Source organism: Brachypodium distachyon, chromosome 1 (assembly GCF_000005505.3).
Source record: "Brachypodium distachyon strain Bd21 chromosome 1, Brachypodium_distachyon_v3.0, whole genome shotgun sequence".
In the NCBI taxonomy this organism is placed as follows: Eukaryota; Viridiplantae; Streptophyta; class Magnoliopsida; order Poales; family Poaceae; genus Brachypodium; species Brachypodium distachyon.
In genome coordinates this window covers 47,586,032-47,602,101 of record NC_016131.3, presented here as the reverse complement: position 1 = coordinate 47,602,101, position 16,070 = coordinate 47,586,032, and the positions used below count along the sequence as shown (strand labels likewise).

General features: G+C 46.2%; 3 protein-coding genes and 1 long non-coding RNA gene across 6 annotated transcripts; 2 read left to right on the top strand and 2 right to left on the bottom strand.

The window, feature by feature from the left end:
• The first annotated feature begins 409 nt into the window (after positions 1-409).
• LOC100829153 (probable WRKY transcription factor 2) lies at positions 410-4,332 on the top strand. The gene is made up of 3 exons (XM_014901792.2): positions 410-1,108; positions 2,705-2,830; positions 3,531-4,332. Exons 1-3 carry the CDS (start codon positions 813-815, stop codon positions 4,198-4,200), a joined length of 1,092 nt encoding a protein of 363 aa, XP_014757278.1. The 5' UTR covers positions 410-812; the 3' UTR covers positions 4,201-4,332.
• LOC112270042 lies at positions 2,087-3,689 on the bottom strand. The gene is made up of 2 exons (XR_002962349.1): positions 3,553-3,689; positions 2,087-2,909 (listed from the first exon to the last, which is right to left on the bottom strand). It is a non-coding gene; the product is annotated as an uncharacterized LOC112270042 (long non-coding RNA).
• Positions 4,333-4,964: 632 nt separating the features above from the next.
• On the top strand, positions 4,965-10,727 carry LOC100828854 (protein-tyrosine sulfotransferase). Its single transcript, XM_003561022.4, has 12 exons — positions 4,965-5,668; positions 5,809-5,989; positions 6,090-6,161; positions 6,472-6,766; positions 7,188-7,328; positions 7,924-8,028; positions 8,261-8,408; positions 8,997-9,049; positions 9,146-9,214; positions 9,304-9,423; positions 9,753-9,917; positions 10,322-10,727. Exons 1-12 carry the CDS (start codon positions 5,620-5,622, stop codon positions 10,457-10,459), a joined length of 1,536 nt encoding a protein of 511 aa, XP_003561070.1. The 5' UTR covers positions 4,965-5,619; the 3' UTR covers positions 10,460-10,727.
• Positions 10,728-10,819: 92 nt separating this feature from the next.
• LOC100829777 (disease resistance protein RPM1) lies at positions 10,820-16,059 on the bottom strand. 3 transcript variants are annotated; one of them, XM_010229713.3, is made up of 4 exons: positions 15,513-16,059; positions 15,379-15,432; positions 13,750-14,787; positions 10,820-13,067 (listed from the first exon to the last, which is right to left on the bottom strand). In XM_010229713.3, exons 3-4 carry the CDS (start codon positions 14,673-14,675, stop codon positions 11,087-11,089), a joined length of 2,907 nt encoding a protein of 968 aa, XP_010228015.1. In that variant the 5' UTR covers positions 14,676-14,787; positions 15,379-15,432; positions 15,513-16,059; the 3' UTR covers positions 10,820-11,086. The 3 variants fall into 3 exon arrangements, with proteins under 3 accessions (XP_010228015.1, XP_010228014.1, XP_024313461.1); XM_010229712.3 differs by lacking the exon at positions 15,379-15,432; XM_024457693.1 differs by lacking the exon at positions 15,513-16,059 and having other exon boundaries at positions 13,750-15,504.
• Positions 16,060-16,070: the final 11 nt, after the last annotated feature.

The window sequence follows — 16,070 nt, the reverse complement described above, 5'->3', positions numbered from 1 at the left end:
TGATTTCTAAGCCGATGGATATGATTTGTGCTTTAAGATTTGAAACGAATGGTGAAAACATAAGGATAAAATGAGAGAAACTAATCCAACGGTTCTGGTTCGTCAACTTAGATTTAACCTTTGGATGTGGCTATTTTCAAGTCGCCTAATTTTTAAGAAACGAGCATTAAATATCAGTTGACGTTTCAGAACTGTTGGATTAACATCTGATGGTCATACCCATTCTCTCATCTCCCACTTGCTATCATTGGATTAAGATCGATGACTAACATGTCGACAGACCTCTAACTAAAAAACATGCGATTTCTCAATAGCAGAACCATCGACCTTTTTCCTTAAAAATCAGGCAACAGATAGTCACGCCAAAAATGTTTACATATCAAACAGTACTCCAAATCCTATCGGGAATTCCCAGGTGGACCTAGCAATTTCCTCCCGCCTTCTAGTAGTACGATTGCAAGCAAGCAAGACTGCAAGAGCAGAGACTCGTCAACCGGCGAGAAGAAGCACCCACGTAAAAAGGAAAAAAGAAAAGGCGAAGTAACTCGGTTCCTGCGGTCAAACCTGGAGGATCACAAGTGCATCAGCATGAGCATATATACTCCCCCAAACAACCCATCTTAATTCCGCATCATCGTCATCATCTCTCGCTCTCGATCTACCGCGTGACCGGCCGGCCGTCCCGTATTTCCGCTTCAGTTTCTTCGAAGCTGCCGTGGCCCTTCCACACTCAGGCTCTTCCTGTCAATCTACGCCATACTGTTGGCACAGGCCAGATTGCTGCTCCTGGCCTCCTGCACGTATAGGCTGCTATGCAGGAAGGAGGAGGAGGAGAGATGCAGGTGCTGCTGAGCATCCTGGCTGAAGGCGAGGAGCAGGCGAGGCGGCTCCTGCTGCACGATGGCGACGGCAAGGAGTGCTGCCGGGCCGTGGCGGGCCAGCTGGGCCGCACGCTCGGGAAGGCAATGGCCGTCGCCAAGGCCATCCAGGCCGCCGGTGGCGCCGCGTCGGCGGGCACCGACGACCGATCCGACTCGCCGCGGTCGGCGGACGAGAGCTCCGCCGCGCAAGTGCAAGTGCAGGAACGGCAAAGCGTGTGCAAGAGAAGGTTCGTATATATGTTCGTGCATGATTCAAACGTATATGTGACACGTCGCAGGTGGTGGTCTGCACTTTTTCTGCTTACAGAGTTAGCTGGTCTGCTTTTGCAGTAGTAATTAAAAACGTTCACAAGTTTGCCATGCAGGTTATTTTTTAGCTAGCTAGCCAAGGGATAATTTGCTGGGTATAACTATCCTATTCGACGTTACTGCTTTGAGTGTTTGAGTTCAGAAGAATGGATTGATCTCACTAGTCATTGGGCTCGATCCGAGCGGATTTGCACGTGCAAAACATTTGGGTTTACAGTTTCATAGCGGGGTTTGTGGTGCTAATCGTAATTGTTTTTTTTTCTCATAGTCGATTTTGTTTCGAGGTTATTATGCTACTCCCTCCGTCTAACAAAAAATGTCTCAACTTTGACCAAATTTGAATGCATCTATACACTAAGTCATGTCTACGTACATTCAAATTTTGACAAACTTGAGACATCTTTTGTTGGACGGAGGAAGTATCAGTTGTTGAATAGCTTGGGTGGTCAGCCAGCCAGGTGTGCCGGCAGCCCACCAGAGTTTGATCCTCGAAGGTCGCAATTCAGTGTCTCACTTTGTAAAAACTATATATCTATATACTGTCGGACTGCAATCGCGCAGCTCTTACAGTTTAAAGTAAAAAAAAAGTATCAGTTGTTGCACGGCTTCGCATGTCCATTTTTTGGGTTTTATATACTCCCTCCGTCCCATATTAAGTGCCGAATATTACATGTGTCTAGACGCTTTTTAGGTATATTCATATTTGGAGAAATTTGAGTCATTTAAAGGGAGTTGGTTTTTTTTTGTTCTCATGACTTGTACTTGCAGTGTTTCGTAGAAAGAATTTTATTTCTTTGTTTCCGTTTCGTGTTTTATGAAATGGTTGTTGCACGACTTTGCATGTCCATTTTTTTTTTTGGTTTTATGTAAGGACTGGTTTTTTTTTTATTCTCATGACTTGTACTTGGTGTTTCATAGAAAATACTTTCTTTCCTTGTACCCGTTTCATGGAGCGGAACCCCTTTAATGAGTGTTCAATAAAGCAAATACCTATTAATTTAGTTCCCCAGGATAGCAGGGATAGGGTAGCATCCGGTGCTCTCAGTATCTTCTTTTTAAGATCAAAATGCTAGCAATATGACGTTTCACGCTGGTAACGCATACATATCAGTATATTGCAGGTTCTGAAGTGCCTTCAACACATCCAAAATGAGTAGCCTTCTTAATTTTTGAAATATACATTTTTGGGGCGATTTTTGAAAGACACCTAACGCACGGCGCACAAGAAAGCGGCGTAGATCGAGTAATGACACAAGTAAAAAATAAATAAATTGGAGAATAATTAACGGCACAAGTGGTGTACTTTGGTGTTTTTGGTCAAAAGCAAATGTGCATATATCTATAACATTATCGTATGATAAAGTACTTAGACACTACTTGCATCTATAACATAATTTGAAAGTTTGCACTGAATGAGAATTTTCATTGAATGTTCGCCTGCTAGCGTTTGCATCTATCAACTGAAATTACATTAAGATCCGATCCTTAAATTTTGTACGTGGTCATGTGAACAGGAAGGGCCTGCCAAAATGGACTGAGAAATTCCGAATACCAGATACAAATCTAGAGTACACTCCAGACGACGGGTTCAGCTGGAGGAAGTACGGCCAGAAGGACATTCTCGGAGCCAAATTTCCAAGGTTAGCGCCAATTATTCTGGACCTTACGTCTACAACTGAACATATTTGATACGTGCTTCATATACTTTCTCTCCTTTTCCTGATGCAAGATATGTTAGGTAGGGGTACAATCAGGGGCAGGTTACAATAACGCTTGTATGACACATGATATTGGTGCCAGATTCGTTTTCAAAAATACCCGATAATTACGATTTTGTATCAACATGTACACCACTGGAGTAAATTTTTTTGATTAAATTTTGTCTTAACTGAGTCTTTTGACATCCAAAAGGCCAAATTTAAAGTGTCTTTGAGCATACATAATTGGGCATCTATTGAAGATTTAACTGAAACAACATTTTGGAATGAAACTAGCAAACACATAGCAAATTCGTTCTGAATAGGTAGTGTCTAGACGGTTATGGCACTGAATATCTAGACGGTTATGGCATTTTCGCGTCTGAATCAACATTTTAGAATGAAACTACTAGTAGCAAATATACTACTTCCTTCGGTCGGAATTACTTGTCGAAATATTACATGTATCTAGACGTTCTTTAAACATAGATACATCCGTATTTTGACAAATTTGAGACAAGTATTACTGGTCGGAGGGAGTAGTAGTACTGTAGCAAATTCGTTTTGAACAGAAAATCTAGACGGTTATCATGGCAGCCCGCTGACAAATGAGAGGATGAATGATGTCTTTGTTGTAATGCAGGGGTTACTACCGGTGCACGTACCGGACGGCGCAGGGGTGCCCGGCGACGAGGCAGGTGCAGCGCTCTGACGCCGACTTGGCCGTCTTCGACGTCACCTACCAGGGCGCCCACACCTGCCACCAGATCAACCAACGCCACCCCGTCCCCGTCCCCGTCCCCGCGCCTCATCCTCCTCCTTCCGCCCACGCGCACGGCGGCATCCATCCGCCGCCGCCGCCGCAGAACCCGGATCTGCAGCTGCTCGCGACCTTCAAGGACGGCCTCAAGGTGGAGACCGACCACGGGCCACCGGCGCCGACCTCGTCCTTCCAGATCCACGGCCTGCACCACGGCGCCTCCTTCCCCCCCTTCCCCTACGCGGCGGCGGCGGCGGGATTCCCCTCCTCCCCGGGGTTCGTGTCGCCGGGGCCCGCGACGGCGCCCGCGGCGGCAGGCGGGTCGGGCTACTTCTCTTCCGCGGCGTCGGAGCTCGGCGCGGTCGTCTCCGCGGCGACATCATCGGCGGCTGCGGCGGTGGATCCTGCCGGCGGGTTCGAGGACTACCCGCTGTTCCAGTACGACGAGTACCACCAGCTGCAGCAAGACGATCTGGACCCGGACCTGCAGTTCCCGGCCATGTTTGGCGGCCACCCTTCCGCCTCTTCTTCTTCCCCTGGCCAACAACAGTAACACAACAGAGACGCGTGAATCTGTAACAAGAAACTCGTAGAATCGAATTAAGTACCGTAGGTTAATTATCGTGTTGTGCATCATCCGTCATCATCGGTCGAGCAGTAAATCTGAACTTTGTGGAACGACGGCGGCTGTAAATATTTTTGCCCGAGTGTAGGATGAGCACTAGGCTCCCATGTTGTATTTGCGGAAATTTGATACTCCACTACTAGTACTGTGTACCGTATATATCCAGATGAGTAACAGTAGTAGAGAAGACAAACATTTGGTTCCAGTTCCAGCTCTGCACTGATCGTCTCGTGCCGACTCTCGACTCGACACGTACTCCATCGGTTTGCGGATTCAGAAAGATGTCACTGTCTTTCTGAATGCGGGAAGAAGAGAAAAGGCTGGCAGGGACAGGAATCCCTCATCGGTGGGTAATCATTTCGGGACAGGCATCCACGTCCCTCCACCCAACGGCACTAGCTAGCTACTCTCCGTACGAGACAACACGAGGGCCTGAATTCGGCAGCTTGCCACCAAGAAACGCCAAACTAACTGTTCGTCCCCGTGGAGTAGGACACCACAAGCGCGCACCCGCTAGTTGTTTATCACACAACTCACGAGTAGGCAAAGGTATCTGTGAACCACGATCGCTGCTGAATGGCACATGTATAGGAGAGAGTAATACTCTACAGTACGTAGCCGCTAGTAGACCATCCGTGCTTAATTGCTTGCTGCTGCATGCGGATCATAGACCTGGTAGAATGTTCGGCGGATCCCGTGGACTTTAGGCAGAGAATTTTGTCGTAGGTGATCAATCCGTTGTAGTACGAGTACTTTCTCTTCTTCTCGTTCTGCCAGCAGGAAATAGAGGATCTCCGTGGCTATAGATTTTCACGGAAACCAGGCCGACCAGGGAAGGGCCATTTTGGCGGCACGGCGCAGCGCAAGTGGAAGTGGAAGGAAGGCCCGGAAAAACCTTTTCTTCTTCTTCTTCTTCTTCTTTCCGTCGCGCTTTCCAATCCCACCACCGCAGCAGGGGCGGGCCACCACGGCACCACTATTTACGGAGGTCCCCCTCGGCATCGCCACCGGCGCACCGCCGTTCGAGACCGGCACTGGCAACAAACAACAAGACCACACGGGGCCGAGAGTGTGTGCAAAAAAGTAGGGACGCGAGGAAAGCGGCGGATGCCGGGGCGCCGGTGCCGAGGCCTCCCTGCCTGCCGCCCCGCCGGCACCGCGCGCTGAATCCCCCGCCGCCACCGCCCCCCCTCTCGATCCTTCCATCCCCCCTTTCTCTCCCTTTTTAACCAACCCCTCACTCCCTCCCTTCCGCTCCCGCTTCCTCCCCTTTTCTTTCACCAGTCGCTGTACCCGCCGCCGCTGGATCTGCGCGCCGCCGGATTCTCCCGCCCGCTGAATCAATCGATGGCGGGACTACGAGCCCTCTCACTCCTCTTCCTCCTCCTCGTATCAGGTACCCCCGATCCCCGCCCCCTTCCGGCGTGTTTCGCAGGATCCTTTGTTTCCCTCCACCAATTACCCGAGCTCGCCCTGGCGGGACTCCGATTTTTGCTGTTGGTAATTGTTGGCCATCTCGCCTTGGTATTGTTGCAGTCACCGTGCTCCCTCTCGCCAGCTCCACGGGCGGCGACTACGAGCGCTGCGAGGGAGCCGTCAGGGGCTGGGCGGATTCCGCCGCGGAGACCGACAATGGTGGGGATGATAAATTGAACCTCAAGGATTTGCTCTTCTTCCTTCACATCCCTAGAACCGGCGGGCGTACCTACTTCCACTGGTAGGTTTGTTTCGCTCCGCCTTCGTTTTCTGTAAGGTTTATTTGGTCGTCATTCACCTGCGATGTGTTCCCTCGCTGATATTGCTGCTTGTTTCGGCAGCTTCTTGAAACAGCTGTATAGCAATGCTCAGGAGTGCCCGCGGTCCTATGATAAGCTGCGCTTTGATCCGAGGTGAGTATTTTTTGTTTTCGTTCTCTACTTTGCTGAGTTGTGCCGTAGCCTGTGTTTATCTTAAACTTTATGTTCACTTCACAAACAAGAATAAGGGCTCCACTGTCTTTGAAAATGCTCCATTGCTTTCCCAATTTTGATTCTGGTGTAAGCCTGCAACATAGTTGTACGGATGCAGTGTTCAGTTGTAACGATGAGCGTTCAAGTAATTGTCCAAAAAGATGTGTCACGCCACTACAGTTGTAAAAAAAAAAGGTTCTTGATGATTACTTGCAGTTACTAATGGTATTTTTATATTTCTCCATGTCAGCCATCCTGATTGCAAGCTGGTTGTTAGTCATGATGATTACAGCTTAACTTCCAAGTTGCCAAGGGAGAGGACTTCCGTAGTAACAATACTACGAAACCCAGTTGATCGCGTGTTTAGCGCATATGAGTTCTCAATTGAAGTCGCAGCCAGATTTCTTGTGCACCCAAACATAACATCTGCAAAGTTAATGACCAGCCGCATGTTGACGAAATCGCGTGCTCGTGCTGTAAGTACATTGGACATATGGCCTTGGAAGTACTTGGTTCCATGGATGAGAGAGGATCTTTTCACCAGGGTATGCTTACTTCCACCTTTTCAGGATAATGATTGGGAATATATGCTCGGCCTGATTATGACTTCATGGAGCAGTTCCAAGAGCACAACTATTTTAGTAGGACGTAACATCAAAAAAGTTTCTTTCTAGATTTTGGAACTCTTTAGTGTACCCCTAGCTCGTAGAGTTGTTGGAGGGGGGAGGGTTTCAAATGCGACAACTAATTCTTCTGTAACACGGCACCCGAGGGTTGATCAGGGTGTTAGTGTTATAGCTTAGCTTCACGACTAGTTATATTTCAGTTGATGTGAATGGCTAGTGATTTAGATTTCACAAATATGTGGGAATTAGTAAACACATATAGGTACCAGTCGTATGGTGTTATAATTGCATACACTAGATTATTTTTGCAATGAGATAAGATATTTTTTTCATCTGTCAGAGAGATGTTAGAGGAATTGACAAAACGCAAAGTAGCAAGAAGGTTAATGCATATGATGTGGAGGACATGGTTATGCCATTACACCAGTACATCAATGACCCTGTTGCCCATGAAATCATTCATAATGGAGCCACCTTTCAGGTATGCAAGACTTGTACCTTTGGTGTATCTCAATTTTTGCTAAAACGTTTGTCTATGCATTTCTTTGTTTACTCTGTTGTATCTCGTTATGTATTCGAAACCTTAAATTTTGCCATGCAATTGTTTTTACCCCCTTGTGTTTGTTAGTCCTTTCTGCTTGACAAATTATGTGATACACTTACTGTGGTAATAAATTGGTAGTTCGATCCGTTTGGACAGGTTTCTACATTTTAAAAGGTAAAAGTTCGAAACACCGGTATGTGTAGCCTATTTATTAAGTGAAATAAATGGGTTGTGTGCAACTATTTTTATAAGCACTTCTGCATTTCAAAAAGAGGTGCATAAAAACATAGCTATACGTGATGCTCTACTTTCTTAACGGTGTCTGTCTATCCTTGGCAACCACACATGTTCCTTTCCCCCCCTCCTTTTTCGTGAATAACTTGCTTCAACAATTCGATAATATCTGGCCATTTTTGCATTTCAATATCCCAGTGCTGTATGCGGTGTTCCGTTGTCCTGGACTTCTGGTTTCATGGTTAACTTGAACAATCTGGCTGCTAATTTATGTTTGCTTTCCATCTTACCTTGCCAGATTACTGGGCTAACGAATAATTCTTACTTCGATGGAGCACATGAGGTTCGACATTGTGTTAGAAGACACCCTGATCTTGGTCGGTTTGTGCTTCAGGTTGCTAAGGTATATGTATCAATAATCAAATAGATGAATGCGTGAAAAAACTGCCTTTATGTGCATGCATTCCATTGTCAGAGTGCAAGATCCACTATGTTTGTCTGCAAGGGAGTATAAGTTGGATGTGATATGCCCTTTAACATTTACTTAACCATATTAAACCCGTTTATTAAGCCAAGTTAGATTTATTTTTCTCGCATACTCTCTAGTGTAGTAATATCATAATTTTCAATCACAGAACAGGTTGGACCGTATGCTGTACGTAGGACTTACAGAAGATCATGAAGAATCTGCGAGGTTGTTTGCACATATGGTAGGAGCACAAGTTCTTTCACAATCTGGAACGTTGAACTTAGATATCAAGGAAGATCCACCCGTTGGCATCGGTAATAGAAGTCTTTCTCCTTTATTAAGCATCATGAAGAATCTGCAGAAGCTGTGTTCATTTTACATAGTACCTATGTCAGACTGAAAGATCAGCAACCCCTCAGTTCTGTTTTTATTAAGTCTGTAAGGGATCACAGATATAAGATCAGACGTCCACGAATCAAATAGCAATGCACAACTAGTTTTTTCTGGTCAGCCCATAAGGCAAGACAAAGACATAGTGGACTACAACACTAGAGATTAAATCTCCTCGCAAAAAAAAAGAGATTAAATCTTGGTATATAACGGAACAATACAGTGAGTGGCCAAAAGGTATCCTAAAAATAAAAAAAACAACTTATCATTCCACAAAAGCCATATAACTGGAAAGAAGGCTCTCATGCAGCAGCATGTGCCCTAAAGCTGGAACTCTTATACCATTAAACTTCCTGTGTATTTAAATAATTTAGACATGAAAGCAGCATTCATTTGAACCAGTAATTTTGTGAGATATGACATAAACAGGACAGCAATACTTGTAGTAGTGTTATCTCTGTTCTGGGAGTGTTGTTCTCCAGTTCTCTGATTTACTCATCTTGTTCTCACAGACTCTCACTCATCCATGTTGGATCCAGAGGATGAAGAAGCAAATGAACATATGGTAATAGGGTGGCTATGATTTACAGTTCAATTATTTGGATTGGGTAAGATGGCTTAAATATTTACAGTTGCACTCATATTTCTGTTTCCCTGATAGAATAGCACCCATGGTTGGAAGAATAATGAAGCTCTCAACGCTACCGAGGATGATCATGGCAATGGAAATGTAATACAACTACCTGAAATGTGCGATTATATGCACAGTTTTTATATTATTATCTTGCCATCTTAACTCCATGTTATTGTTGATCCTAGATGACTGTTGCTAAATTGATGGAAACTTATGAGAGCTGCATTGCAAAACTGCGCAAGACGCAATCTTGCCGTCGCAAAATATCCCTAAAAAAGGTTGAGGAAGCAAATTTCACGAAGGAGGTGAGGGTGAAAGGGGACTGAAATGACTGTAGTTTGAAAATGTTTTTTTTTTTTCATTTCTCTTCTTCGCTATTGATATTAAAAATATTAGCAAGATGCACATAGTATTTTCCCCTTTGTGTCAGAATTCAGAAACAAGTACACTAGGACCTGAAATGTTAAGGGACACAATTTTATAACGCTTAAATACTATCTTTACATGGTTTCCAAATTGAGTTGTTGTATCACTTGAATTCTATTTTGTTTAACACAATGTTCTGTTTCCTAAATGTCACTTTGTTCTCTGCAAAGTTTGGTAAAAATCTGAAGATTACACTTTCTATCTCTAGGCACGGCGTCAGGTACCTGAGGCAATTCTGAAGCAAATTATCTCATTGAACAGTCTTGACATGGAACTCTATGAGCATGCTAAGAACATTTTTAGACAAGAACATCTTATGTTAAGAGGCCAGCGTCCCATGGTGGTGCAGCACACACAACTGGCAGGTCAAAAGGTCAGGCTCATAAATTCTTCTTTAACTGATCCGATGCCGCTTGAACCTTTCATACCAGAATTCAGTCTCAGGACATCTTCTTTGGTAAAAGCATTACAAAACAATCTCTATAGTTCTACCAAAAAGAGGAAGTATGCTCAGATAAATCATTATCATCAATGCATGTCATCAGATTGTGTTTTCCAATTGATTTTACACTTCATCAACAGGAGAGGCATTCTAGATAAATCTTGATTTACACAGTACTCCTAGATTTTAGCCATGTCCAAGACATGTTGGTATATCCATTGTGCTGTTAGCCTGTCAGCTTAGATTTTAAAGCTTGCCATCTACTGTTTCCAACATAATATTTATGTCATCTGCTAGGTACCCACCCCTTATGTGCTTCCACTTGTCTCTTTCAGGGTTGGATACACACCGTCTGCGAGTCATGGAGTTGCTCTCCCTGGAAGGTTGCCACGTTTGGTCTTGGGATCACAGCCACCATTATTTTTGTTGCGTTTACTGTAACAACTAGAAGAACATTGAAACTTAAGGTTTGATTTGAGAACAGGAGACAGCCCCTAGATTTGATGTACAGTCCGATGTTGCCCAGAAATCGACATTACTCTTCTGTCGGGTAAAGATGGAGAACATGGCACAGGGTCAACACATGCGTTTGCAACCATGTTAACATGTCCCTGTACTCTTAGTGAAATCGTCGCACTTGCTACCCCTGTGACAGCAGCTACAAGTCCATACTGCCAGAAACTTACAATGTTGTCCGTCGGGTCATTCCTGGGCATACAGGCTGCTTTGAAGTCTTGCAAAGTACATGTACATCAAGATGCAGAGAAAGCATGTTTGATCATGATCAGATCAGAAATGTTGATCAAATTGCCAAAATAATGGTGAACATATAATGTAAAAAAATAAATCTAGTATTTTTCTCAAAAAATAATAATCTAGTAGACAGAATCAAGCGAAGCATAAACATGATGTGCAGATGAAATGGACAAGACTACATCCACAATATATACTTGGAAGGACGCCGCTTTATTTGCCAACCAAGTACATCAGCTATGCCATTCAGTACGAACTCCTAACCTTTCGATGGACTTATATATTAGCACCAAACTTTCAACAAAGCTCCCTTTATCCAAAAATATACACCACACTTTACTTGCTTGCTAAGCATATTCTGTCACAATGTTCCATTTGTCACCAATTACTCTCGGACAGTTTGGATGTGTCTTCACGCAGGACGCCACTTTATTCACCAAAGATAATATGATGTTACCAAAGAACTCTATCTCCCTCAGCCTGAGGAGATTCTCAAAACCCGAGATCCCTTCCTCAGGTTCCCGCAGGAATGACAATGTAAGCCTCTCAAGATGTGGCACCGAACCTCCCTCGAAATGCACCTTGTCGATGTTCTCCAGGTTGTCGATAATCAGCAGCTTGACTCTGCCAAATTTACCCCGCGGGAAAACAAGGCAGCTATCAGCGTATGATTTGTGATATAGCTTGAGGCAGAGCAGGTTTGGCAGGTCACCAAGGACGTCGATGGCATCAGCACGGAGTCCGCTGTCTCGAAGAGTAAGGGTGGAGACGTTCCTGAGTGACGCTACCCAACGAGGCAAGCGTTCCAGCTTGCCCGTCAGGCTAAAGCTAGTCAACAAGAGGGGAGGTGACTCTACCGAAGATAGCATTTCCATGGATGAGCTGTTTCCCTCTCCATCAAAGATATGAATGGAAAGAGAGCGCACAGAGCTGGGCAACTTACGTAGTAACTCCAAAAAAGGTTTCCAGTTTACCTCTACCCCACGGAAGAGAACATTAAGCTTCCTTAGGTTCCGTAATAAGCTGATCTCCTGAAACACTGATGGGTGCCTTTTAATCTCTATATGGCCAACTGATTGCAGTGATGCCATCTTCCTGAGAACCCCAGGTGTCATTTCTAGGCCCGACTGTACTCTAAAGAACTTCACACTGCCGGTCCTGGTAAGTTGCACCTTGTGCCCCACTAATAAATGCTTTAGACAAATCAGGTTCCTGGCACTACTTGGTAGCTTCTTGACAAGTGTTTCTCTTATATCCAGTGTCTCCAAGTGATTTAGCCGCCCTATTAATCTTGGCAATTTGGAAATACTCGTATTTCTCAAGCTTAGGTACTTCAGCTGGAAAAATTTGCAGATGCAGTCCAGATCCTTATTACTCAAGCAGCTGCTGCCTTGCATGTCCAACACTCTCAACAACCGCAGCTGTGCAAAGAAGGACGGGGTTTCCTCCAAGGAAGGTGACATTCTAAATGTGCGGACATGAGCTACACTAGCATTAGCACATGTTCTCTGCACTGCGTGGCTGCTGCTACTCTGGATGGAGAGGCGGCGGATTTTGTCATGGGAAACCAACGTGCTTCCGTTGTCACATAAGTAGGATGCAAAGTTCTCCTCAAGTGACTTGGACATTATGACTTCGACCATTATATCATGAACTCTACAGCTTCTCACCTTGCCACTCCAATCAATTTTCATAGGATGCACCATTCTTCTGGTTACGAACTCATCAAAATATCTTTCGGCAACCTCCTCCATGCTCAGTCCATGCTTTTGGGTAATGAAACCTTCAGCTATCCACATTCTCACCACAGGTCCCCTCTTGATCACATGATTTTCAGGAAAGATACTTAGATACAAGAAGCAGGCCTTCAAATGGTATGGCAGATCATTGTAGCTCAAAGTTAAGACTTGCTTTGTCCCTTCCAGAGTAGGATTTGTTTCTAGTTCAGAGCCCAAGTTGTCACAGACCTTCTGCCACTCTTGTTTGGTTCTGTTTGGTTTGCTAGCGAGGAGGCTACCAATGCTAACTATTGCTAAAGGTAACCCTCCACATTTCTTCAGTATGGCATTTGAAACTTCTTCCAACTCATTGTTTGGTGTTCCATTCGCAAAGCCAAAGATCCTCTTGAAAAATAGCTCTTGCGAGGCCATCTCAGATAGGCGTTGAATTTTGTAAACCCGATCTTGGGAATGACAGCAGCAGATGTTAGCAACATCCTCATTCCTTGTGGTTATTATAATCCTGCTTCCTTTTTCATTGTCAGGAAAGGCACATTTGATGTTCTCCCATGCTGATGAAGTCCATATGTCATCGAGAATCACAATGTACCTACAAGATAAAATTCACAACATCCAAGTCACAAGTAGGATCGAAAACAAAAACATCCAATAATCAGGGGATGGAGCACCAGACATGAAATTGAAGGACAATTGGAACATAGTATTTATCTAGAACAGGAAAGCTTAGTAACTATCCAAACAAGGGCTAAAATCTTGACCATGACTAAAACATTGGCCAGCCAACTTAGTTTTGGACACCAATTAAACATACCCAAGGTTTTAGCACCTGCAGACAGACGACACTAGCAAGAACGATAAAATCCCACCAAACGCCGCTCAACTTCTTTGCCTTCTTTTGAAGATCCTTCCTCAAAGAGTAAGGTGCTACTGCAATTCTTTCAGATAGAAAGAGCTGGACCAGTTTATAAGGAAACTGGGCCGAAACTAACAAATCATGGCTTACTGAAGGAAAGTGATACAAAATGGCTTGACACTGAGCAAGCAACCTATTGAGAAGACCAGGTCCGGAGCACCGGCAAACAGACGCCACACTAGTAGGAAAAACTACCGACCGGACCCAAAACGTCAGAGAGGGAAGCAGGTCCATAGGCCACAACAAAAACTTACAAGGTTAACTTTCCACACATGTAATTTTTGCATGATTTTTTGAATTATTTTTAAACTAAAAAATGGGACTTCTGTCAAGTTACAAAAAGTGGTCAGAGGTGTACCTTTTGTCCTGCAGGTAGCGCCTGAGTTTCTCTGCCAGCAACGCAGTTTCCCAGCTCTCCATCCCGTGCAGGCCAGTGTTATCATCCATGGCAATGGAATCGTCATGCTGGCCTCCAGCAACTAAGCCTAAGCGAGGACGCTGGTTGAGCTCCCTGAGCATGTGCTGGAACAGTGCCCTGACGTTCAATGTCTGCGAAAGGATGAGCAGGGGGGAGCAGTATTGGAAGTCGGCACCCTTCACCTGAGGGCTCCCGGACACCATCCTGGCCAGCGTGGTCTTGCCGAGCCCGCCGAAGCCGACGATGGCGAGCACCCGGAGCCGCGCCTCCTCATCCATCACCCACCCCACCAGCTCGTCCCTTGGCCCGTCAATGCCCACCAGCTGGGCCTCCTCCCTGAAGAGCGCGTGCAGCCGCGGGTCCAGCTGGCTGCCAGATCCCGATCCCGGCCGGAGTGCCGTCCTCGGCGCCGGCGGAGGCAGTACCCCGTACCTGGATCGCCGCTCGCCAGCGTCTCTTGCGCGGGCCTTCAGCTCCTGTAGCTGGACCGCCACATGACGGTGGCGCCGGCCACCAGCTGGTCCTAGCGAGGCGAGGAGCGAACGGACGAAGCGGCTGCGGAGGGAGGAGGCCATGGCGTCGCCGCGGACAAAGTCATCGATGCAGTCCTCGGCATCGTATGCGATCTCCCTAACCTGCTTCATCCAGACCCTGACCTGATCATCGACGTGGCCACCGGGCTCCGACGTGAAGCAGCTGGCAAGGCTCTGGAGGAAGGCGTTCATGCTCTCCAGCTCATCCTTGATGTACTGGACCTCGCCGTGGAGCCGCTGCACCGGCCAGCTCTCCTGCGCCAGGAGGCCGCCCAGCTTGCAGAGAAGGCCTTGCACTGCACCCTCGGTCAAGCTCACAATAGCACCCTCCATAGTCCAAAGTCCAAACACCAAACAAACTAATTACCCCCCACGGCAAGTTCATGTGGCACAACCGTTCAAACTCAGAAGCACATTTATGCGAAGGATTCACAAGCGCAACCACCTGCAGATAATATCACATCCATCAGTCATCCTTTGGAAGCTTAAGAATAAACTATATTTGAAGTGAGGAAATTTCATACAGAGGACATTACACAGTCAATAAAAAAGGCCAAATTAAGAAATTCATGTGTTGCTAACCGACTAATTACTAATGTAAAGGAGGCTTCAAGCTCAAGTACAGTGATAACAAAGTCAAGATGCTGAGAGGGCTGCTTGACTATAGCTGCACGGAATCAATTATATATAGCTCCATGGTAGAATGTTACTACCTCCGATCAAAAATAAGTGTCACTGTTTTGAACTAGGCTTGAACTAGGCTTAGTTCAAAACTGAGACACTTATTTTGGATCGGAGGGAGTACCATATTTTGAGTTATAAGTCATGACCTGCAGGATCCAGTTCGCATTCTGGGTAGATTTTCATCACATACAAGCTTTTCCTTTTTTTTTGGCAGTACATCGCCATCTGTTTTTATTTTAACAAAGTTAACACCTCTTTTCGTAATTCCTTCTTGTAAGAATATGCTATTGGACTATACATTAATTGAAAAAAAAATCCTGACAAATTCATGGTATGGAGTACTAATTTTCACCTGACCCAACTAGATTCATTTAATCCCCACATGCAAACCTGGTAGATTTTTCACCTGTAATACAATACAAGTGTAACTTACTAGCCCCACTACCACAAGGTGCTGCAAATCACTGTTGGGATAGCAGGGTATACCATGAGGTGTTGTAGGTGACGAGATCGGGTTTGACACCGTCGTCCTTCTTCCGCCGGAGCACGCAGGCCCCTGGGAGCACGCAGAGGACGCCCGCGGGGTCAGAGGCGGCACAGTGGGCCTTCTTCATGAGGACGTCGTAGACGTTGGCTTCGGCGCGGACGCCGCGGTCGGCGAGCACCGGCCGGAGTTTCTGCGGGAACTCACGAAGGTCCCCGCGGCGGCGGCAGGCGTTGGCGAGCGCGAGGAGCGCCCGGGCGGGGCGCCGGAGAGCCAGGGCCGAAGGAGAGAGCCGCGAGCAGGCCCCGCGCCGCGGCGGCGGAGGAAGAGCGCCAGGAGCAGGATGGTGGGCAGCGCCTTGAGCGCGACCGAGACGGCGGATGGATGGCGGCCTGGAGCTCCGTGGGCGTGGTGACGAGCCTCTTCTCGGCCGGCGGTGCCGTCGAAGTGGTCCCTGAGGCCTTTGGGCTCCCGGGTGCTTGCCATGGGATTTGGGATGGGTGAGACGAAGTTCAGACGGAAGATGCAAAGGTCGACGGTGGCGGCGCCGCTCTCTCTTT